General features: G+C 46.4%; 1 protein-coding gene across 2 annotated transcripts in view; it reads right to left on the minus strand.

Moving 5' to 3' along the window:
- Positions 1-25,891, minus strand: part of TP63 (tumor protein p63) — a gene marked incomplete at its 5' end in the record, with an annotated part of 96,699 nt that overhangs the window by 13,311 nt on the left and 57,497 nt on the right. For both annotated transcript variants that reach the window (XM_084212298.1, XM_084212297.1), the window contains 6 exons: positions 1,089-1,225; positions 2,148-2,230; positions 3,233-3,369; positions 3,605-3,714; positions 4,012-4,127; positions 5,804-5,990. In XM_084212298.1, coding sequence (XP_084068424.1) covers positions 1,089-1,225; positions 2,148-2,230; positions 3,233-3,369; positions 3,605-3,714; positions 4,012-4,127; positions 5,804-5,990 — 770 coding nt within the window. The remainder of the gene's footprint in view (positions 1-1,088; positions 1,226-2,147; positions 2,231-3,232; positions 3,370-3,604; positions 3,715-4,011; positions 4,128-5,803; positions 5,991-25,891) is intronic.

The raw sequence follows: 25,891 nt of genomic DNA on the forward strand, positions 1-25,891 counted from the left end.
TCTGGCAGAAAGCTGTGGTATTGCAGAAGTCCTGAGACAAGGCCAAGGCACTGGAATAAATCCCTACAGGCTCAAGTGGGACTTATGTGGTGCCTTGGCCCCACGCTAACCTCTGCAGAGGAATGAGTTACAGCCACAGCCTCCTGACACGAGATCCCCAGCACTGCCGCTGGCAGCCACCTTCAGCCCGGGGCCATTTGCTGTCACCCGAGACAGCAGGTGAAGCCATGCCCATCAATGACACTGCTCACTGCAGTCTGGGAAGTCATTCTCTGCCCAAGCCTCTGACTGCAAAGCTCTGGGGACCCAGACACCTATTTGGCCTTTCTTTTCCCCATCCTCCTCACACATACAGCACCCAGAGCAACCCCTGCCAGCTGAGTTCAGAAAGGACGGAAAATTTCTCACGAGCAATGTGAAGAGTCATCTGGCAAAGTGCAGTTTGTGACAATACTTCAGAAGTGTGTATAGAATCTTTTTCTGAAATGTCCACTAGCTGCAAAGGAAATTTTTTGTGTTTCAGTTTTGCTCTCGACTTCCAGCTGCCTGTTCCACAGCTGAACTACCTGAAATGTTGTTGCACCACTGAAACACCAGCCCTCCAATGCACTGCAACGGGGTGCAAGCACTCGGCTGAGCTCGTGCTCACAGTCCCAGCTCTAGACACTCTTAGCAAGGTGGTCAGGTGAGTACCCTGGAGAAGGCACTGGAGATGGTTCATGTTTGCTGCCATTCCCATGGAGCAATGGGACAGGAGAGCACCCATCCTCCAGCTGGGATGGGCACACACAGCAGGTTCTGTCCACAGGCTGTCAATGTCTCTGCCTTGGGCTCTGGCTGGAAGTCAAATGAGGCACTGAGCCCATCCTCATTCACCCTCTAAGGCCAGAAGTTGAAATATGTGGGATGAAAGACTAGAGAGGGACCTTGCCAGCAGTCAGGACATGCACTGGGGGAAGCAGGAGTGCTCTGTCCATTGCTCAGCCCTCAACTGAGCACCGTGTCCCTGTGAACACTTGTGCAGAAGCCTTCTGTGTCTCTCTCCTCTCTCCCCACTGCACTGGCACTGCAAGCACACTGGTACTCACTGCTTCTGGAGCAAGTGCTGGTGCTGCTGCTGCTGCTGCTGCCTGTAGGTCTCAATCGTGTGCTGGGGAAGGAACTGCATCAGCTCCAGGGACTCTTTGATCTTCAGCAGCATTTCGTACGTCTCCCGTCCCCTCACCTGGGTCACAGGGAAAGGACAGGGATAGGGGGAAAGAAAAGCTTTAAAGGACTGCATTTACAGACCTTATTGATAGTCACCTTAGAAATGTCAAGTAAATAACCAGAGCAGGATGCAAATAATCTGTTTATATAGTACCCTCACACAATAAAAATGCTAGCTTTGTTCTAGAGGTGCAGCAAATAATGCTGAAGAGTGATAATCTCACACTGCAGGCTGATGAACATCTTGGGGCTGTCATATGGCTCAGTGTGAATCTATGCCAGCCAAAAGCAACATTCTGATCCAACCTATTTAGACAGAAAATGTCTTTACTTGCCTCAGATGTAAGCAGATCTGGTGCTGAATCTTATATGCCCTCAGAAAAGACAGCACATAAATTTGGGAGCTGGATTTGGCTCTCCCTTCTTCTCCAAACACACCATGACTTGTGATTTAAGCAACTAAACATGGCTCATGGGAAGGAGCAAAATGGCCAATTAGAAATATTTCTTGCCCTTTCCAAGTCTGCACTTAATACAGCATATTTCACTTCTATCACTGCATTACAATTGCAACACACATAAAAGCCACAGAAGCATCCACCTATCAGTTTTCTAGAGAAAGGCCATGTGCCACAGACCCAGAAATGACAGAGGAGGAAACCTAGTTATATCCTGAAGACAGTGTTTCCACCAGGACAGAGAGATCCCTTGGGATATTCTCATATGCCTTGCATAAGCCATTCTTAGCACGTAGTGGGATTTTATATATTTTTTATTTTGAATATGTATTTAAAATTAGTAGTTCATGGAATTAAAGAAAATAAAAATTATTCCTTCACACCCCAACCCCATCCTCAATTGTTTTTGAAGCCTAGGTGAACCTCGAGTCACCATTAAAGACACTAGACATAGGGTAAATAAAAATAGAGAGAACTCACTGGCAAGTACAAGAGCTCATCATCTGGGGAACGTCTTTTTTTGATAGATGTCATCTGTATGCCATGAGTTCCTTGCCGAAAAGCTGGAAGAGAAACCCCAAAGGCATCCCATTAAAAAAAGGAAGGGGGAGAGAGAGAAGGGAGGAGCATACAAAGAAGAAAAAAGGCAAAAAGAGAGATACAAGAGAGATGAAGTGCTTGACCAGCTCGGATCTGTAGTGCTCTGAAGGGATCTCTGCCTGAGCCACTCCAGAACTGTCTTTGCAGCTCCTGGCGCTTTAAGGCAGACGCAATTGCAGATGCTGGCTGGCCATGTCACTTGGGGAAACACATCAGCCAAGGAGTGTTGGATATATGACAAAACCCTGGCAAGCCACACTTTGAACAAGCACTGGCTCTTTACAGGAAAATTACAGAAAGTTTTGGTATTACAAGGTTCACAAGCTGCTGGTGAATCAGTGATCCATGAAGGTGAGGCCACTGGCAGGGAGCAGAACTCACTGAGAAAACAAAGCTCCTCTCTAGTCTGCCTCCAGTCATAACCTGTGCCTGCTGTTCAGCCTGCTGCCTTTACTGAGCACAGGGGAAACCAAAGGTGGATTTCCACATCCTGCGTGTCCAGTGAGGACTTGGCTCCCCTTCAGAGCACAGAGAGGCTGCTTGCCAGGGCGCCTGTGATGCACAGCAGGGTTTGTGTGCAGCCTCGGTCTAGATCCCTGTGGCTGGAAGACACCTGCCACAGCACAGAACACTGGCTAGATAAAGCAAAGAATAACAGCACGACCCCAAACAAGCAGTAAAGGTTCAAAAGGTTAGAGTTCCAGACATACAATTGGAAGGTGGCAAATAAACACCCCCTCCACTCACCACTGGCAGGGCTAATCTAACACCAGCAACGCTGCAAGGGAGCCCACGCACCCAGACTGTCACACACTGCTTTGTGAACACCAGCTCAGTTTTTAGGCTGATTCACCCTGGGAGAACAGATGCCTAATGACCTCCTGCCTGCAAGCCCATGCACAGCACCACTGCCCCTGTGGCACAAGCACCCAGAGACACATCTGCCCAGCTGTGCAGCTACTTACGGCGCTTCGTACCATCACCATTCTTTGTGCTGTCAGACACTTGCTGCTTGCGGATGCTGTCCTCGTCTGCCTTGCGGTCTCGGCCTGGGCAAGCACAGATACGGGCTTCGAAACATCGGCGGCCCAGGACTTGCCCACTGGGAACACAGGTGAGGAGAAACATCAGCTGGCATCTCAGGCACAGGCCAGCAAGTCTCCTCAACTTCACACCACACTCTGCACCTCCCATTTCCCAGGTGCTGGGCAACTCCCAGCTGCAAAGATCTAAACAACATCCTATAGCCCCATGAATTAAGCTGTTCCTAAGGATATGGAATGCTGCCCTAAGTGGAAGAGGAGCCAGAAGGGTTACACTCATGGTGCACAACTCACTCTCTGGTTTCCAGGGTCACAATGATAAGGATCGGGCGGCGGTTCATCCCTCCAACGCAGCTGCTGTTGCACATGAAGTTGTACAAGACTGTGGTGAACTCAGTACCGACCTGGTGAGACAAAGGTGGAGAGGAAGAGATGGTGGATGGAAAACTCTGCTTTTTCCAAGCTCTACTCTTGCATTTCCCGAGCTGGACTACAAGTGGACCAGCATGAAATAGGCCCCCAATACAAAGCTTCCTTAAAAGGGATAAGGAGGGTGTTTCACAGCTCATTTCTGACAGAAAGGAAGAAGGGATTCATTGTGATGAGGATAGGGAAAGCCCAAGATCCCAACTCCTTTGACCAGGGTTACAACCCCCAACCCCTTCATGCCAGGATGGCACCAGCTCGAGCTCACAACATACCTGGGGTGGCTCGTAGGGGACCAGCACACTCTGCCTCCCGGTGATGGGGTCTTCTACATACTGGGCATGGCTGTTCCCTTCCACTCTGATCAGGTGGCTGGGAGGTGCAATCTGCCCTAAAAAGGCAAAGAGGAAAAAACCAAGAGACTGTTCAGTAAGGTCATGCACAGGGTGGCAAGATCTGCCATCAAGAGAGATGCATGTGGCCCCAGAGATCCATCAGAGCACACACAGGTGCCTCTCAGCCCTTGAAGCATCCCTTCCCAAGATCCCTGTTGCCAGACACCAAAGGCAACATGGGCTTTTCTCAAGCTCACTCTGGACACCTGTGGCTAAACTTGAACAAGGGCTTCCCAAGATCCCAGAAGTGAGCCAAAACATGAACTGAGCGGCAGCCCACAGCAGTTCTTCCAGCAGATAACTCCTACTGGATTTTCACACCAGCTGAAAGCCTTTATTTTTCTCCCTCTAATGCATATACACAGCAAATTCCTTCAAGTCTCAATTCCTACTCTTCTTCCTATCAATTGCTAGCTCTCTTCTGCTCCCTTCCATCAGTCTTGATCCTTAAAAAAAAAGAACCAAGAAGCAAAAGAAATATGCATTTAATTAATGGTCAGCTTGAAAAATCATGGTTGCTTACAGCAGCAGCAGAAGGGAACATGATCTTCTTGGTTCCTAGGCCACTATCCAATAATTAAAAGCTTCCTTCCTACAAATTATGTTTAGTGTTTCTACAACATACAACTAAATTCTGAGGAGTGGAGCCTGCTATGGGTTTATCTCAAGAATTTGTTTTGGGTATTAACTGTTCATTTCCTACTCAAAATACAGACTATTTCTACAGAAATAATTATTTCAGAATAAGAACTTATAGGGGTTTTTTTTCCTTTTTTAAAACCTCAATAAATCCAGTCCTGTCAGAAAAGCACTTTTTAATATTAGAAACTGTTTTGAAGAAATGTCTCGCTCCACTCTGATTTTACACTTCCAAATCCTTGTTTATTTCTGGGGCTTGTCTAGCTGGCTGCACTGTAACCAGCAATGGGATCCAGACTCCTAAGACATCCGGCTAATTGACACCAAGCGTGTTTTTTACAGTAGGAGATAAATAACGTATGTAGAATAAAACAGATGCTCATCTGAACTTACGTGAACTTAAATGACCTAGTCAAAATGGAACCCAGCTCGTGAGCTTGCAGAAAACCAAAGGGCATTTTACAAACAGCTGCTACTCCACCAACATGAGGAGAAGCAAGTAAAGATTAATACATTTATACTGAACTGGGAGTATTACATGTGGAAGAACATTGCCTACAGTTGATGCTGGCACTTAGCATTACCCTGCCAGAGATAAACAGCCCCTCCGTCTCTGAGGTGTGGATTAAGGACTGGAGATGATATTGCATCCTGTTACTAGATCCCTGTCCCACATGGAAGCTCGTCCCTGAGCACAAGAACAGCTGCTGCTCATTGCAGGAGCAAAAGCAGAGCAGAGAAGGGCTGCCAGAGGGGCAGTGCCTGCCATAGGGACAGACATCCATCCGACCTGGGCAGGCATGACGTTTATTTCAGTGCTTTCCTCCCAAGGACGAGCGTGCACAGGGACAGCTAAAGCATTGATTGCATGATCCTTCCTGCCAAGCACAGGAAATAAAAAGCTGCACAAGGTGTCACAGGGAGTTCTGTTTCCAGAAGGTTTGCTCTGAAGCTGCTATCACATCTCTCAGTGGCCGCTCATCAGCCAAGCAGCTCCGCAGAGGGACTGCCAGCACAGCACTGTCCTCCTTACCCTCGTTGAACTCCCGGCTCAGCTCGTGGTTCGGGCAGCGTTTAACCACTTCAGTGACGTGTTCAGCTTTCTTGTAGACTGGCATAGCCCTGATGACAGCTCCCTGAGGCGGTGGGGTCATCACTTTGATCTGGATGGGACACGTCTTGGCGATCTGGCAGTACAGCTTTTTCAGTTCGGTGGAATACTGAATGGGGAACAGAGCAAAAGAGAGTCAGAAGTTCAGCAAAAGAGAGTCAGAAGTCAGGGATAAAGGCACACCAGGAACACGGAGATGGCTTTGTACATGTAACTGAAAGCACCAGCCACTGGTGCACAGGCACTGCATTTGTTTGTAAAACAACCATGCTTCCAGAGAAGTGACACAACCTCCAGACCTTTACCTGCTGTAAAATAGCAGAGCACAAATTTACATCCTAGCTTCCCCAAAGGCAGAAATCTTCAGATAAAGAGCACTTCATTTAGTTGAACAAATAAAGCCTTTATTTCTCTTGGGCACACACTCCCTCTTGCAAAGGACACCCAACACCCACCTAACAAAACAGATGCTATTCTTTTCACAGCATCCTGTAATCCTGGAAGCACTCAAAACCACAGACATAAAAGTGTTTCATCCTGTTTTCTAAGAAGCCCTCCTACTCTTGCTGAGGGATTAAATAAAAACATCAACCTTGGAACTGAACAGTACTCGAAAACGAGACCCTGATCAATTTGAGAGTTATACCAAATCTCACATTTCAGCCGTCTTTTAAAATCATCTCCTACACCTACTGAACATCTCTGTAATAATCCCCTCACTTCTGAACTCAAACCATTACATCCAAAAATGAGGTAAATAAAATCCAGTATTTTGTTTTTCAAAGGCCAGAAGAGTTGAAGAGCCCAAAGACCAGCCCACAGTGACCATAACCTAGAGCATAACCCAGCAGCTGGCTCCAAAAGGGAGGCTGTGACCATGCAATGAGCACTTGGAACAGAACAAGATGCTCTTATTCACTGGGCTAATTTGGAGCATATTAGATTTCTCTTAAGATGTTCCCCACAACAACAGTAAACTCATGCAGCATTTTTGTGGAGTGTGGAAACATCTGGAAACCTTAGCTCAGCAAAACATCAAGGCTGAAGTAGGTAGTTTTTTTCCAAAATCCCTCGACAAAATAAAGGCATCTGCTTAGCACGGAGCAAGGAAAGTCCCAAGTGGTTCAATACTGTACAACCTAAACGCATTTTCCTGGATATCTCCCATGAAGGAGACCGTCCAGTCTCCCCTCCTGTATAAGGCTGTTCCAAAACACAGCAGGTTTTTCAGAACCCTGCTGCACAGGCATTCAGTTTTCACCTGGCATTCAGACATTTATGAGTGTAGAGCTCTCCCTGTAACAACCTAACCCACAGGAATTGCTGGCATTTCCCCATCCCTGTGTCCTCAGTTCTTGCAGACAAAGAAAAGTGAAAGCCCCAAGGTGGTTGTTTCCTCACAGGAAAAGGGCCCTAGCAGCCCTGGGCCAATAGAGCCCCGTTCCCAGCTGTTCAAACACAGCAGTGACATGCTCATACTGGTCAGGAGCACCCTGTGGCCATGCACCCCACTGGGACGGGGACAGCCAGCGTGTGCAAGGGTGGGTGGCAGATGATGCAGCAGGAAAAGGATTAGCTAGTGATAGTCAGGGATTATTTGCATTTCAGAATGCACACACTGCTAACATAGGGAAAACCAAACTTGCAAGAGACACTGGGTAGGAGAGAGGGATTAAACATAAGCCAAGCCAGTCCCTTCCCTCCTCACTCAACACCATCCTGCCATGTGGCAGAAAAGATGCTACAGGTATTTAAGATACAAAAAAAGATTTCTTTAAAATGCAAAGGCCAAATTGTGCAATGCATTTTATGTGCCTGCAGGCTAGAGATTAAGCCCACAAAGGATTTACCCAGCCCGCGGAAACAGGGAACATGCCAAACAATTACAAAAAAAAAGTTGCGAAACACATCTAGATGGTGATTTGTATCGTACATCTTTTAAACCTGAAATTCCTTATTGTTTTTTAATTAAAAAGCAATTCCTTACTGAAGGTAAGAGTGAGCTCACCATGTTGTCTTTCCATCTCAAGAGGTAGAAAAGTAATCACTTACATTCAAAAAGGAAGAAAACCTGTAAAGCACTGTTTCCTTTAACACATCAGTTTGCTCATAGCACTGTGAAGGTTTCAAGGACAGAAAGCTTCAAAAATCCAACTAATCACTTGGATGCCTTAACACCACTGAAGCATAAAGAATTGGGCACCCAAAGGTGATGGGCTGAAATACAAGCATAAATATTGATGCACAGAGGGCATGGCATATGCCAGGAGGCGTGTCCAGTGTCTGCAGGCATCCAGAGAACTGAACAAATGGAAAGAGATAGACACCCTCAGTCACTGATCAGGACTCCTGGTGCTGACTGTAATTTTACATATAGTACCTTCAAAGACAGAAAGCTGGGGTTACAAGAAAGGGGAAAAACAAAAATCACTGCTTGCAGAAGGACTGAGATGTACTCAAACCCAGCACGAATACTGAGGCTCCCGATCAAAGAGCACAGCCCCTCTGTGAGCAGAGAAAGGGATCTGCTCTTCATCCACCCTTTGGCACCCCAACTGTTGGACCCTTTTTGCTACAACCAGCAAGGAAGGCATTGGACCTATACCCTAAATTCACAGAAAGCAAACAGCCAAGAGCTAATGAGTTATGATGAACAAGTCTATCCAACAAAGAAACACAGGGCAGACTCAAGAGCCGCAGGTTCCGGCCAACAACTTGAACTTGGCATGCCAGGAGAGGAGGGTAACCAGGAGCCCACCTCTGCCTCAGAGCACAGTCAGGACGTGGGAAGATTTAGCAGCAGTGCCCAGCAGAGTCAAAAGAGGCAAAGGGGGCTGAGCTGCCTTTTTGTCACCTGACTGCAAGAGGAGTTCAAGCCTCACAGGCACTGCACAGGGCTTGGGGACATGGCACAGAGCCATCATTTCACATCTACCCCAGGCACAGCCGCCTGTGAGCGTGTAATCACTGAAGAGACAGTCATTTAACACCGGTGTAAATCTGTCCACGGGGTACCTGCTGTCAGACAGAGACGGGCTTGAGTTTCCCACCCCGCCAACTTTGCTGCAACCAGGAGTAACCTGATGCACAGCCATTTACTGGCATAAACAGATGCCAACAACTAGGTCATAGTGACTTCGTCCTGGATCAGTGATAATCGCTATATCCACAGAGGAAGACAGGATATTGTATATAGATTTCAAAGCAAAGGCACTTCAGAAAGAAAACCTGAGGCAGAAGCTGTCTGTGCACTCAGTGCCTGAAAGCAAGGATCACCCTCTTGGCACAGGTGCTGCTCCTCAGTGGTCCCACACCACCCCACCCTGCAGGAGGTGACAGCCCCCCTGCTCACCATTTTGCTGTGTACTGACACTCACTGTACAAGGGGTAAGATCGTGAGCAATTCCCAGAAATCCCAAGCATGACTTTAATCAACACACTTGAGCAGGAAAACTAAATTAATTAGGAGTACCAATATAAAAAATGAGTTTGACCAAACAAACAAGTCTATCAGTTAACAAGAAGTCAACAATCATTATCTAGCAGTAGGAACAAAGCTGTGAGGAGCCTGAGGAGTGCAACACCACTTCCACCAGAGAAAAGACCTGAAAGCCATTTAAAACAAAAGAGCTGAGCCTGGAGATATGTGATCTACTCAAGAGGGAGAGGAAAGAGCCTTGGCTTGGACTTTTCTTTGGAGTTTGACTGCTGCCTGTCAGGAATTTAGCTTTTTGCTTAATAACACATTTTAAAATGAAAGATGCAAACGTTCCAGTGCCTGCAGCTCTGCTCTCCCCACCTGCCTATGCAGACATACTGTATTACCCACTCTTGGCACCTTGGCTGGTAATTCAGTATCACAATACACACGCCAGCTACCATCAGGCAACACCTGTCTGATTTCTTAGTAAGCCCCTTCTACTGAAGGTGTGTCAACAAAGAGTTGAAATGCAAAAACAAAACACTTGACTCTCAAATGGAGAATTTTTGCTAGAAAGGACTGTAGTCTCCTGAAAGGAAGTGCTCAATGTAATACAAGCCTTTACCGAGTACTCAATTCCTCTGCAAAACTGATGCAGTGAAATCCCCCAAACACTACTTTCGAAATCTACCTCTAATATCTGTTTTACCATCTGATCCAGCAGAGGGATTATGGCTCCTAAATCTTTAAAAGGAGTGGGGTTCAGTCAGCTCTACAAATGCTGACGGATGTCAGCTTGAAGCTGATCCCAGAGGTTGGCTTAAGGCATTACAGCTCCCTGAGCCCCTCCTGCTCACATCAACAGGTCTTTCAAATCTTTTGCAAGCTTCTTTCAAGCAGTCATGTTTTAGTTCAACTCAGTTAACTAGATTCATTTTACTTGCTGTTTTCAAAGCTGTCAATCAGCTATGCTTTCTCCCCTACCAAATTAGCTCCCTAAGAAGGGGGGAAAAAAGAACAGGTTAGAAGAGTGGGAATGGAATAACTACCTGAACCAAAGTATTCACAGGTGAAAACAAGGAGAGTCACAAAGAAACAGAAAATGATTTGAACATGTTTTAATTATTCAGGAGAACAAAAGGCAGTGGGAAGAAAGGAAGCTACCAACAAAGAACAAAAAGTGAAATTCACACAACCACTTTAAACATTTTTGCTATGCTTGACCATGATTTACCTTTTCATTTATAAAAAACTGCTGGGAGCGTGTGGGGGCACGTCAAACACACATGTGCACACGCACACGCACTCTTAGGAACCAACTTGTACCCAGAGGACACTCAGTGAAGAGGAGCTGTACCAGGAGTGCTGCACACATGGATATCCCCCTCCAGATTTAACCTTCAGCTCAGCATAACCTTAGCGACATGGCTTGTGAGCTGACTTGTTGCAGCTTCAGTTTGAAGTCTTCTGTCCCACCAGGCTCCAGAGAGACGTGGACAGCTTGCTGCTAGTGGGCATAGCTGGCATTCAAACCATGGATGGGCACGGGCCACATGTCCAGTGACACAGATCCACCAGGTGTGGCAACAGTCCCCAGCCTCACAGCCCCGGGCACCAGGGAGACAGGCACGCCTGCGAGCATCCCCCATCTGCAAGGGAAGCCGTCGTGCGATGCCCCGGAGCACTGAGCAGGAGTGGTGATGCAGCCCCACCAGTGCTTTGCAGGCATTTACCAAATTTCTCCACCCCGGGGCAAAGGAAAAACCATGTCACACTTTTTCCCTCTTGAGGAAGGGCAGTGAATCACCCAAGGGCGTTCGCCTTTGCAAAGACTTAAACTTAATTTTCCCCTGGGGCTCTTCTGCCCCCTCCCCGTCCCCACCGCCTCGCCAGGCGCTCACGAACGGCGCTGATGAGTTATTAAAATCCTTCCTCCGAGCGCTTTTCCCCGGGAGCCGCAGCCAAAGGCCGCCTGTTGCCACCTGTCAGTCGCGGGGATTAATTACCTGCGCCGGGCGGGGAGCGGCACATTCCTGCTGGCCTCGCCCGCCGGGATGTTGACATCAGGCAGGTGGGCCCCGCATCCCCCCTCGCCCAGGGGGGAGCGAGCACGGCTGTGCGGGGCCCGGAGCGCCGCGCACAGCGCAGGGCAGCGGGCACGGGCGGCGCGGGGTGCCCGGGGCGGGCGGCGCTCCCAGCGCCGGCAGCTGCTGCGCCTCGCAAGCCTTAGCGAAAAAATAAATATATGGGTGCGCGCGTGTGTGTGCCGACCTGCTTAGGCAAACGGGCAAGGGGAGGGGTGGCAGGGAGGAGAGCGCAGAAACGTAGCCTGCGGACAGGGATTCAGGGGCCGGCCCCGCCGTGGAGCCGCTCCCCGGGCGCGGGCACCGCGGGGCGCAGCCCCCGGGCCGCTCCTGCGCTGAGCCACCGCAGGGCAGCGGGGGGAACAGCAGCTCTGCCCCGCCGGCAGAGGCACAGCCGCCTCCCGCCTTGGCACACTGACAGCTCCGCGCTCCCCTGCCCGCAGGAGCTCCCTGTGAACAGCACTCCCCGGCCCCACCGCCTGCAAACACACCCCCACTCGGAGGGCGGGATGGAAAGGGGACATGCACACCTGGACATGGTGTAGAAGACTTCCCTGAAATTCCCAAAAATGAGAGCATCTGCTAGATTGTCATATCTGTAGGATAATAAAGATAATTCCCTCAATATGACAATATTCAGCATCTCACTTGAGGCTCCCCAGGGGTTTTAATTCATAACTACTTCCACCAGGATGTATCACCTCTACCTAAAACTTCTAAATAGCAGTTATGATAGAAACAGAAGTAACACTGATAACTTCCCCTACTGCTTTTGCACTATGAAACTATTGTAACTGAAAATTTTACACATGTGGGCTCTTACATTTCAGTTTCACATCTACAGACTTACTTCATCAACAAATGAAAACCTCTTGAGGTTCAGCTTGAAAACCGTTTTAAAACCAATCGACTGAAAGTATCCTGTACCTACAGGAAACAACCTCAAATGGAAAACTTTGGAGGCAAGCTTTACACATTTTTTGATACAAAGTGATAGGTGTAAAGGAAGGCTCTACTCTTTGGTTTTATGAGTTCTCTTCCTTTGCTAGTCTATTATTTAAATCTTTTTGAAACTGATTTATTTAAAAACCAAAATCATAAGACTCCTGCAGTAAAATGGCCTTAGCTTGTGCAGCCAGCTCACACACTGCCCGTGTATTGTGTCCACTTTCTCTGCCAGTTTCTAAATCAAAACTTTAGCAGTAGCAAACAAGTTTCAGATGCTAACAATGTCTAGTAATTTACATTTCCAATAGATTGCTTTGCAGAAGAAATTTTGTGAGGTAGAAGTATGAAATGAGAGCAAATCTGGTGAAAGGCAAGCTGACCTGATGCTGAACATCTTCCTCAAGATCTACATCTGCCAGCAACCTCTTCACTATGAATGTACAGCAAATCAGCAACCTATTTGCCTACCATAGAAAATACGACATTATGAAACATGCACTATAGGAGGTCCACTCTCATTCTACCCAAACTCACCTACAGGCTATGATGTGTTAAATTCCAGCAGAATAGTGAGGGATGAATAAAGTTAGTCTAAAGAATTACTTAATATTGGACCTGGAAAACATCCACTTCAATTATTAAGCATTAATTAGTAAGCCAACAAAATTCAACAGCAAAATTTTTAATCATTACAGTGATTGCCAAAGCAGCTTTGTGGATAACTCCATTGCATTTCTTCCCTCCTTCTACAGGCCTGCTACTCTCAAAGACACGTGTCTACTTCACATCCTCCTAGCAAGAGGGTAACTCACTGCTAACAAAGCACTACACTGGAGTTACAAATATTTGCATCTCTATAAAATACACACACCTGCTTACAGGTAATGCAAGTGAGTGGACAGTACACACATGACCACACGTTTGCCTACATGAAACTAAGTTGATTGTATGACCTCAAGTGTCAGAGTAGCTGAACACTCAACAGTGACATAACCAGCAATAGTCCTTCCAGGCAATTCTACTCATTACACCAGAATGCATACTCCAATGCTGCAGGCAAAAACCTCCAGGACTTGATTTAGTAAAAAAATCTTCAGCATACGCTTAACTTTTGGTAGCACTGTTTACCACTGCCTGCTCAAGCCAGTGTGCCTCTGTGTAAGGGAATTTGTGAGCTCAAACCTGAATTTAAGATCTGATTCAACCTGTATTTTAATGACAATCTGACTTCTGTTATAAAGGACTCAAGAAATGAACTGAAAAGAACATACGAGGGCTCCCAACAGCAAAACCTCCACACCACATACTGCTCCTGACTCACGTGCCTTGGCCTCTGATAACTGAGCACCAGAACCTGTTCTGCTCATGGACTACTTTATTTAAAGTCCAGATTGGCCATTTCAAACCTCCTCTATCTTGGTGGGGGGATTCAATTTTCTTACAGTCATGTGTTCCAGGCTCAGTCAAAGAGGAAAGCTGCAGCGTGTTTCCTATTAGCCTCCCAGATCCCATTTGTTTCAAGTTCACATGTTGCAGCATGCTCCATCCTACCAGCCAAACTCCAAAATCTCTAATCAGCTAGAGGAAACATTGTCTGGAGTAACCAGACACCAATTTTTAGTGCATCTCTCTGTCACTTTTGTCCCCTGCTGAAAGTCAAAGGGTGATGAACTCAACCATGAGGAAAGAAGCACAGCAATAGGGAGCACAGCAATAAAGGTTGCTCAATTAAGATAAAGTGAACAGCAAAGCAAAAATCCCAAAGCTCTCCAAAATTAGTCTGCTCCCACCATTTCTAACCTGGTTTCAAAAACATGAGCCAGCAGTAGAAGTCCCAGACAAGCAAGACAGATCTTGCAGCCCCACAGAGAGCAGATAGAGGCTTTGGGTCCTCTGCAATTTGTGACACAGCCACAGATTCAGGTAGCTCCACCCCAGCTAAAGATCAGGGGAAGAAGCAGGGTACAGGCAAATGCCCAATGTAAGACATTAGTGCAAAACTCCTTTTAGTTCTTCCATCTGCAATTAAGGGGATTTCATTAATAACTCAGAGGAAAGTGAATGAGTCACTCATACAGTATCTGTTACACCAGACGGAAGCCAAGCTGGACAAGAGAACACATTAAAAACAACAACAACAACAACAACAGAGTTGGTCTGGCAATGTAGTCTTTTCAATCAGCAACATCCTAAGCCTGCACATTAGTGTCAGAGTCAGTCTCAGAACTATGAGGCACTCTGCCACAGACTGCCCCAGCCATTCAACACCCTGGGAAGCAGGACAATTTACTAGATGGTGACAGATTTCCACCCAAATTCTGGCTCATGCCAAAGGACAGGCCTACTTGTAAAATACCATAGGGTCAGCACGTTGTGAGGGTAGGAGTATTTACGTCAAATACTGGCCCAGCTTCCTAGCTGGGGCACGGACAGGGTCACAGGAGATGCAAACCAGTCTCTGCACATTCATTCTGATACAGGAAAGAAAGTTCAAGCAATTCCAAGCTAAAAAACAGATTTAGTGTCTTGTGACTTCTCATACTAAACACCTTTGCCCAGATACATTTTCTATCCTATTTGTTCTTTCTTGACTTAGGCTTCAGATTCAATGTACTTTACAAAAAGGGCAAATAATCCCTGAAGAACTTCACATACAAATCATTTGTATTTTTTTCCTTGCCTTCCTATAGTGCTGCGGGTGTTGTGCTGTGACCAAGTGCAGGACTGCTCCCTGACTGTTTCTGGAGTGGGGAACTGGCCAATGCAACCCATGGAGCAGGGCTGGTAGCTAACTGGGAGGCCAAGGGGCTCACCTGTGAACTGGAATAAATCAAGGGGCCACCAACCAAGTCAGTAAATGAGTGCTCTTCTGCATGTGCACTCTCAACGAAGACCAAATGGCTCAGATGGACAAAGGTGATCCCCTTTCTCCTACTCACTTTGCTTCCCCTCCTGTTTATTCCACCTGAGGGAAGGTGTGGATACCTCTCCACTTCATCCTTCTAATAGACTATTAATCACACCGATGGGAGGCAATGGAAGGGAAGACAGAAAGTATTAAATCTGACAGGCTCTCAGAGTGGCAATGCCAGTGAAATGCATCATTAAGGTGAGTAATTTTCCTGTTTACTTCATAGGCTCTGAGCCCCCCCGCTCCTTCCTCCCTGCCTAGATGTGGGCAGGACCCATCAAGGCAAAGCTTTGGAAGCAAGCAGCAGCGTCCCCAATTTCTACATAAATGCTGCAGGCCAAAGAGCAAAGGCAAGTTCCAACTGAGTCCTTGACAGTAATCAAGCACTGCGGCGCCTCTGGTCTTGTCTTGTGCATACCTTGCAAGTAGCATCATGTCTTCCCAGGGAGATTTCACTGGCACAGCACGCAAGCGCCTTGTTCCTTGGCTTCTAGCTCAGAAAAAGAAAGTCCTGAAAACACACACACACGCCCCTGCTTTTCTGCTCCAAGGGAGACCATTTCCCTCTAAATCGTCAGTGCACTGGTTAGAAGCCCTTTCAGAACAAATGTATCAATTTGCCAGAAATCTCTTTTGTTCCTGTGCAGAAAGGATAGTGCCAGACCCTTGCCAAAATGGCATTGAGTCTTCTCTGTTAACGTCCAGGAAACTATCCTGAGTCAGATCTTATTACATTTTAAGCTAAGTGCAAGTACCAGCAAGTGTCTTCCATGATAACAGCCAGGGCCTGTCCCATTTCCTGATCACATTACGCTCGACTTCCAGAATTACATCTATGCAAATATTGTTCTCCTGCTTGTCGAGCATTTCATTGATAATTAAAGTGAAAAGCCAGCAAAGCTTTTCTGTACAGGATGGTGAGCAAGGCAACAAACTCACACAGAGACACCAAGCAGGAACAAATGCTCTTCCCATGCATGAAGACCAGCAGAAAAGGGCCCTCTCCTTCTCCTAGGCAATAGGTTTCAGACTGAACCAAACCGTTTCTGCAAACATCCCTCTGTTTTCTGGAATTACTGATCCAACAAGGCCACACTCTAGATCTGAGTCACAGTGAAAACATAAGGATTAGGAAAGACAAAAATTAAACCTGAGCAATCAAAGATGCAGTAACTCAGATCTTAGGTCAATAAAGCATGACAGCAGCTCCAGAATATTTAGGATGAATGGTGACTAAGTCAAACCTTTAAACCTTTTATTCATACAATTAAGCTCTGGGGATGAATGGCAAGAAAGTCAGCTATTACCAGCATTTGCAGAATTCTGGGATCTGTATTTCACCCAGATCTTCCTCCTCAGCCTTCTCCTTCCATCCTCAATGACCTGGCTAAGCACAGTCCTTGAGTCAACTCATGTGGTTTCTCCTGAGCCTACTTTCAAAGTCAAGACATGATTCAGCAAGGCGTTTAAGCAGATGCCTACCTTTAAGGTTGGGAGCAGCCTTGCTGACTCCGACAGAACCCAAGAGATTTCACTGGGAATATTCACGTGCTAGAGGTTATGCACTCACTCAGGTGCCTTACCGAACTGAGACCTTGATTTTCCTACGTACCGTGGGAAACAATTAATCAAGTTCCAGGCTGAGGAACACAGCAGAGCTGCTGCAGCAGCCATCAGGACATTCTCTGCTCAAAAACACAGCACCTCACCTCCAGCCAGCCAGTGAGGTCAACCCTGTGGCATCTTCTCTGCTAGGAAAATCAACAAGCCCATACCAGGTTTGGGTACTCCTTCATTTTGTCTCATACTCCCTGGAGCTGTACAACTGCAGCAAAGGGAAGAAAGCTGTTCCACAGAGAAGCATTTAGAAAGGGAGGAGGGCTTGCAGTGAGGTCAGAAAATGTTAGCAGCAGTCCTTCCTACCCCTCAGAGAAATAACTAATCTTCAGTTTTGCATCTACTGCCCCCTAAGAGTAGAATGTAAAACCACATCTCAGTGGACATGCAAGCCAAAGGGAATTGTGCAGTAACATGCCACAGAAGAAATGGAAGGCTTGAACGCAGCATAGTCCGCATCTCTGGGATTTAGGCTGCTTTGAAATTTCAGCAAGAAAGCACAAGTGTATAAAACAAGCTTGCATGGAGCTGGATGCACTTCACAGGCAGATCTACAAAAGCCTGCTAGGTAAACTCCAAAGGAATGACTACCCAAATATTCCATGACGTAGTAACAGATCTATAAATTATTGGAAATAGATTACATCAAGTCTCTCAATACTTAGCAATTGATTTATTTCACTTGGTAGCAAAGATAATTATGCCATCTGCATGATCTAACTGGAAATATAAAAGGAATTCATGTGGATTTTAGATGCAAATCCTTGCAACCACAACCTGAAGATAGCTTTCCAAGGAAAACACCAAACAGCCCTTTGTCCCTGCGGACCTCACTACTCTGCACTGCTTCATTTGCAAACTGCAAGCTCTGAAGACCCCAAGCAACAGATGCTTTGTGAGAAGACCTAGCCCATTCAAAGCAAGACTGCTTTCCCAACCAAAAAGCAGTCTTTATTACTGGATAACAATGAGAACAGGAATAGTTCCCTGGGAAATATAATTTTAAAGTCAGATTTCCCAACTAACCACACCCAATTAGTAAGTAATGCCATGTTTTTGAGTGATTATGGAATCCCAGCAGATTTTTTACCAGTTTCAATTCTGTGATTTTTTCTATTGCCACAACAACAACACAAAAAGGAAACAAAACCCCCTCATGATCTTATACAGGTGGCAGGTAACAAAAGGCAAGCCTCTTCCTCACTGAAAAGGAGTAAAACAAAATGGAACAAAACAAGACAGAGTTGCAACATCAGAAGTTATTCACTCACACTGTCTGGCACTCCCATTTTCCTTACAGCTCATATGTGGTGCATCAGAGAAAGGTGCAAAGTCTCCATGAGCTGAACAGGCTGCTGCCCTGCACCATGGTGTGCAGATGAATTCCTGCCCTAGCAGAAAGCAAGCTTTGTTCTGGGAGAGCTACCATCAATCTCATAAGCCTGCACCACTGCAAGTGCTGTCAAGGGTAACACTTAGAAGCATCCCCTTAGCAGCTCTGAAAGTAATGCTATCCAGATGAAAAGGGCTGGAACTAACACTAGCAAGCCATTTTCAAGTGCAGCCCATTGAAGACAATCAACTGGAATCAAAGAAGTCAAGGACTTGGAACCTGCACAAGTTCACTGCCTCTCTAGAATTTTACCAGCCACTATGTAGAAGAAGACACCATTAAACACCTTTCCATCCACCAGCTTCACAACTGAACAACACAAAAAAATTCACAGGGGAGTAAACATTTAGCTCTCCAGCTGCAGACAGCAAAGCACCAGGATGCAGAAAAACCCTAAACAGGATCAGAGATACTACAAAACACACAAAAAGCATGTGACCATGCTACTGCTATGAGAGACAGCAATTCATTATTGTGTAAGGAAGAGTGCAAGGCTCCTCTGCACTAGGCACCGGGTTAGACAGAAAAAAAACCCTAAGTGTGGAGGCAACAGATTCAAACACTCCAGAGGGAAGCACATGGGAAGAAGGAAACTGGTGAGGGAGAAGAAGCCCTAGCCACAGCACACCATCTAACTGACCCTGAAGGACACCAAGGAATAGAGAGGCCCAGATAAACTGTAACTGTTGCCATGTATTTCTTATTTAAATGCAATTTGTTTAATCTCAAATTGGATTCAGCCATCAAAGGCTCTCTCCTGTAGCACACCAACAGTTCGCTCTAAATCTCTGCACCTTTAATCCTTTAATTAGCAAAGAAAAATGTGATCTCAACTCTTCTACCAACCTAAGCTAATTTTCTGCATGAAGCTTCCAAGTCCTGTAGGTTACAGGTTTTAGCTGCTTGTGTAGCCAAGGGGAAAAACACTAAACAAAACACACACCCCCAACACCCCATTCCCACACAGGCTGATATGTGCTTCTCCAAGGAGCAAGCTCCTTGAAAATTCCAACAAGAAGAACCCATTTTCCCATTGCAATAGTGGGCTGGGAGGCATAATTACATCATCCAATTCAGATAAGGAGCCAACAGAGGTTTCTGGGAACAAGGCAATGTTTGCACACAACAGGGAGAAAACTGGAGTGTTAAGCCAGTGCTTGGCTAAGAAAGTGCCATTAGTAGCTTCAGCTATCTTCCTCAGTGATTTTGGGATGGGAGCTCCCAAGCAAGCAAACAGAACCCCAAACGGTCAATCACTTTGGAAACTCCATCCAAAAGAAGATTTCTCCAGAGATGAGCCCTGCTATTTCTCAGAAGTGTCTCAGGAACCCAGCTTTGAAAGAAGGAATAGAAGATTGCATAAGACACCAGAGCATGAGGACAGAGACCCATTTGGGCAGCTTGAAATACATATCAGTTGCTTCCTGCAGCCCCAGCAAGAGCAAACTCAAGGAAGGACAAGAGGGCCACCTAAATTCTTCTTGTCTGAAGCCCTAAACACACTGGAGTGAGGTATAATCTGCACCTGAACACAACCCTGACCGTTTCTCCAGGTCAGGATGAGTTTTGCAGGGCAAGGCAAAAGCAAACCGTGCTCCTGCTGAAGGCATGGTCATGGTGCAGCTACAGGGACTGCTGGCTGTGTGACATGCAGGAGAACAAGTTCAAGCACAGCAAGCCACCCCTGCACAGCCCCTAAACCATCACATTCCAGCTGCAATGTGCCAATGACCCTGCCCATTCCTGCATCCCTACACGGACACAGCATCTGCACGTCCACACAACGCTGCACAGAGCCCAAGGCCATGACTCCCATGGGTGCTCATCTGCCAAGTGTGGACAAGCTGTAGGAGGCCTTCCTGGTAGCTGGCCACATGTGAACAGCAGCACCAAGAGTCATCAGGGATTTGACAAAGGCATGGAGACTTGGGAGTCAGAATAACCTCCCCCCAAAGAGCCAGTGCAAAGTGGAAGAGCCCTGTCGACATCAAAGGCAGAGGACAGGCACATGTGCATCTTGCTGTTCTTTAATTTGCTTCTGTGTTGAGGTCTTAAAGATCAGCACATGACCAGGGCTGCCCCACTTACACAAGCACTTTTGGTGAAGTCACAGCAGGATTTGGTTTGACAAAAGGGCAGAAAAAACCTCAACAGTCTAATGGTTTTAAACACTAGCAAAATACTACCCAGGCAGTACTACAACCCCATCTCTCCCTAGAACAGACCACTAGGAATGCATGCCCCTTTCCTCTGAAAGGATTTTAGAGGCATTGTGTTCACACTCTCTGCCTGAATCAGCCCAAATCAGTTCTCTCATCTCCTCAGCAAGGAATTCAGCCTATTAGACAAGCAAAAAGATCTGAATAACAGTTGCTACATTCCACTAACAACAAATCCCAGTCACACACAGTCTGCACCTTCAACACCCACACTAGCTACACGTGAAACCAGAAATACAGCTGCATGTACATCTCTAGGGTTGTCTTACCAAAAAAAAAAAAAAAAAAAAAAAAAACCCAAAACAATGCAGAGCTCAGTATGATGATGAGAACCAGCAGTGCAATGATAAGAGAACCTCAGCATGAGAGCCTCTATTGCCAGCCTCACCACCCCAGCCACTCCTGAGTCATCTAACTGTTCTCTGCTGCCACAGGCCTTCGGAGGCATTTCAAATGCACAATTAAAGGCAGGAAAATGAGCTCTGCAAGCTGCAAGACGTTCATGCTACATGCAGTTCCAATAGGACACAGGGGATGGGAGATGGGAGTAGCTGGCAAGGAGCTTTGGATGGGAAGCTGCATTCCGGGGTCCAGGCAGACAGCCTTGCAACTGAACCTCTGCACTGCCTTTGATCAAATGTACTACAGAACATCCTTCCACCAACAGTCCTCAGGGTGAGTACAGAAAAGCAGCAGTTAGCGGATTTGCTCCAGGTCACAAAGCAAGCTCATCTCACAGCACCAAGATGAGGAGAGGTTTTTTTCTCTTTTCAGAAAAAAAGAAAAAAGAAAGGAAAAACTGCTCCATGCTCTGAAAGCAGCTAATCAGATTATTAAAGTGCTTAAAAGTTTAATGAAGAAATCAAGGCTATTAAGCAAACATTCAGCTTGATGTCTCTTTTCCTTCTTACCCACCCTTCCTCAATGCATTCAAAATCTCTTTTTGCTATGGTATAACATGTTTGAACAGGTACTGAGATACAAACAAGTCTTGGCCCCATCTCATACAGAATGGATTGGTTGCAGATGTTCTCCTGCAAGCTACATCTTGCCTCCTGCAAGAGCATTCATCTCCAAAACACATCATTTCACCTAGTTTGCCTGAAGCCAAAACTCAAAGGTTATTTAATTTTTAATATTTTTTTTATTAACTCTAACATACCTACAGCTGTGCAAGCAAAACCCCATCTGGTTTTTCAAGGCACAAAGAGGCGAGCGACTAAGTTTAGATAAAAGTAACGAAGTTAGGGCAGTCATCTTTCTGCTCACCTCTGCAGGAGCCAACAGCAATGTCAGGGGTGCAATAAAACAAAAAACCTGCTATATTTCAGAAAAGCCTGACATATTTCACTATCTTCCTAGGACAAGTCAGACATGAGCTCATACAGTGGCAGGTGAGTCAGTGACGAGTCAGACGATCTCCTTAATTAAGCTTTAGGGGCAGATGATCCCTCGAAGGTGTAATCAGATTGGTATGGCCAGTGGAAAAAGGGAAAAAAAAAAGAAAAAAGAAAAACATTTTAAAAGGCTGAGTGAACTGCTACACCCTTGCTGAGCCATGCTGGGAAGGCTGAAGGCAGCAAGCTGCCCTGAGACCCCAGCATGCAGGAATACCTGGCCATCCTACACCACCCCCTGGCAGCCAGCACCTGCCTGTGTGCTCAGTTCTGCCCCTCCAGGGAGCAGAGAAATGCTGACTTCCCCAAAAAGCAGGTCACACTGGGGTCACACTGTGGACACCCTGCCATCCCAGGGGTCCAGTGTAAGGGGCACCCCAGGAGCTGCCCGCTCAGAGACAAGAGCTGCCAACAGCTCTGACCTGTCTGGTGGAGAGGGAAGAGGTCACAAGGCAGTCATTCCCAATCACTAACAGAATCAGTCTTGGCCAGGTGATTTATCAACATTTAACATGCTAACAAGCCATCTTCCTTAAGAGAAAGGCCCCCATGAATTCTGTGTTTCGGAAGCTTCTCTGAAATAAGCTACAAAATACACATCAGAATATCAGTGCACTGAAACAAAATAGCTCCATTAAACAGATTGAGATCAGCAGGGTGACTAACAGCATCAGAGCATTTTTGTTTCTTGACACCAGACATGCAGCATGGAAATGGTTTTCTTCCAGCACATGTCCCTGCAAATTCACGCTGGAACTCATCTCACCCATGCAGCTGCTCCTCCTGTGCTGCAGCGCTCCCTCTGAACGCCAGCAGCACCAGCACAACCCAGCTCCCCATCTTTATCTTGCACAGATCAGACTGCTGAAAAACAACCCCAGAAAGACAGACTCCAACCTCAAGAGGTAGCAAAGGAAATGGGCAAAAATGACTCATCAGAGAAGTCAGCACACAAAGGAAATGCCAAATAAAATTCATATTTGTGAATTCACTGTGGAAACTGATCACAAAGCAGTCAGTCCACATGCCTTTTCTTCATCAACCTTACAGAACTAATAATAGCCCTTCTGAAGATTTTCCTAGGGCCTCACCACTTACATTCTGAGTACCAATACCATAAGAGGTTTTAGTAGGATATCTAGAAGGGCACAGACTCCTTTCTGTTGAAGTCCTGTTTGCTCATATGCCTTTGAGAACTCACCAAATATGGGTCTAAAAAAATGACTAAGAATGAGTTGTATGAGAGGTTTGCAGGAGAAGAGATGGGAGACAAGGAATTCATTGCAAAACCAGCCACCACCCTGCTGATTAACGAAGAGGGATCATTCAGTGCTCAGACACTGGACAAACATCTCATGGGAAGACTCTCACTCTCCCACCCATGGCAAGGCTGATGCTCAAAGGCAGACAGAGCGGATGCACTGCCTGCCCTGCTGCTGGCTCTGCAAACACCCTCCAGGCTGGGCACCAAGCCCAGTGGCACTGCTCACATCCCTTCCCCATGGGAATCCCTTCCAGCCCTGCCTTTTAAGGGGGGGTCCAAGGAGCTCTTGGTGAAGGTCAGATAGCAAACCTGAGCTCACTTTTCTCCCACTGTAAGGTCAGGAGGGAGGCAGCTCCCAACCACTGCTCACACAGTTGAGCTAATGAGCCCTGACAAGTGGTAGGTGAGTTTGTTAAGGCTCAGCACCACAGCACTGGTACAGCCCTGTGCTCTGCCTAGAGACCAGGAACAGACTATCCTTCTACCCACAGCCCCCAGACAGCCTCTGTGTCAGGAATTCTCACACCTGGCAGGCCCAGTGCTGGTAAAGCTCAGTATCTCAAGCAGGGGAAGCAATAACCCAAGCAGCAATTCTTAGCCTGAAGACACATTTCAGTTGCCTCAAAAGCTAGTCTGTAGAAAGACTGATGTCCTGTAAACAAAGCAAAGTAAGAGGCCTGAAAGCTAAAGCTAGTGATAGGGCACACACAGCAAGCAGCAGCATCCAGTTGTCCCCCTCGGGCATCTCACATCAGGGGTCTAAGTGTTTTACAGCCTAGGAGCACAGTTCTGTATTTGAGGGTGGGTATGTGGAAAGGGGGAAGGGGGGAGCAGAGGCAGAGGGAATGACTTGCACAATGTTACCCAGATCACATCTAAATCACAGGGCAGGAGCAGCTCTGAGGCTGGGCTGGGAGCCAAACGCAGGCAGTGCTGCTCCTGAGCAGGGCATCTCCCCTCCAGGGCATCAGCGTGGTGCACCCCAGGGCGCAAAACAGGCAGGGAGGAGAGCCCCAAGGCAGTGTGGCCATCATGGCTAATGGGGAAAACAACAGGGCCACAAAATGTAGACCCAAGTCCTGTCTCATTTGTTTAGGAAAGCCAGGTCAGCCTTCAGGTGCTGTTCTCCTATTTCCTCTAGCACATCTTCCACCTTTCCACAAAGCTGAATTTAGATGGACTTCAGCAGCTAACATGTATTGGCAGACCATAAAACGCTGCTTCTTGTCAGACATGTACTATTTTGCTCTGTTAAAAAAACTTTCACGGAACATATTTAAAAAGAAATAAAACAATACAAATGAGGGAGAAATAGCACTCTCCTCCTATGGCTCCACCAAGCTTTGTTCCAAGGTTTAAGTGTTATCTTGAACAACTGGAAATGGTAACGTTTGTATCAATACTCAGCTCTATTTGCAAGAGGATCTAAGCTCTTACTGGGGCAGCTATCCTGCTGTGTTTACAATAACAAATCTGACACACCTGCACATAGCAAAACCTCATGAAAAGACTTCCATTGCATAATAAAGTTCATGCTCTTTCTATATAGAAGCCAGCCCTACTCAGGACACTTCTCTTTAAAACAAAGTAGGAATTTCTTCACAGTATATGTCCTGCCAAGCATTGCAGCTAAACCCTCAGCACACAGAGCATCACCAATGCAACACACGCAGAATTATTCTCACTTCAGCACGCCTCCAAACTGCTGTGTGCTCTGTATAGAGTTGGCAGGGACATAATATCTATGACAAATGCAGTATTTCAGCTGACCTAAAGAAAGGAATGATCATCTCCAAGGGCAGTCTTTGTCTACACAGTGAGCAATACCTCTTGCACCAGCCTCCCTGAAAAAATTTACCCAAAAGCAACTTATTCAACAGCCACTCAAATAGTTTTTGCTCAACTTTTTTTTTTTTTTTTTTTGGTAAGGTTGAAATATCTTCTAACAGTGCTCAGTTGATGCAGTTTAAGTTACAGATCAATGGAGTGGGGGAGACTGGCAACCTGTTAGGAAACCCTCCTTGCCCTGGAGCTGCTGCCTCCCTTCTGGGCCAGCAGCCGTGACCTTTGGAAAGGTAAGGAGGCAACTGCGCTGATGCCTCTCTCAGCTCTGCCAGGCTGCTTTGCATGCCTAGCACTTGTGAAATCCAGGAGAGCTCAGCAGCTTTTACATGCCAGCCCAGAGGCAGTCTCAGTGTTGAATGCTACAAAAACAAACAAACAAACAAAAAAAAAAAACAAAAAGAAAGACCCCAAAAATTCACCAAAAAACCAAAGCATAAAAAGGACAAAAAAAAATTCCACTCCAAAAACTGCTGGTTCAGAAACTTTGGCACTTCTGGCACCTCCGTTTCCCTTCTCTAAAATGGCGACTCCACGCCTGATTTGCCTACCCAGCAAAGGTGTTTGCTGATTAGGGAAGTAATGTTTGTGCAGCACTTTGAAGATTTAAAGTACTACATTAATCCTACATGTTGTTCTTAGTAGAAGCCAATTTCTAACTAAGAGGAGGAAAAAAAAAAAGAAAAGCTGATTTAAATAGTGACCCTTCCCTACTTCAAGATGTTCACTCATCTCCCAACATCAGCTATTCTTATCTGTAAATGTTTTTTTAACCCTTCCTTCTCACAGTTCTCAGAAACCACAAGTCTCATTCAGCTTTTATTTGAAAAAATGGCTTCTTTCCAGGCTGTGGCTGTTTCTTGTAAAGTTAATTCCTTTGGTAATACTGCTGGAGGCACATTGGTATGTTTGGT

This window comes from Fringilla coelebs (genome assembly GCF_963513975.1).
Source record: "Fringilla coelebs genome assembly, chromosome: 10".
Lineage (NCBI taxonomy): Eukaryota > Metazoa > Chordata > Aves > Passeriformes > Fringillidae > Fringilla > Fringilla coelebs.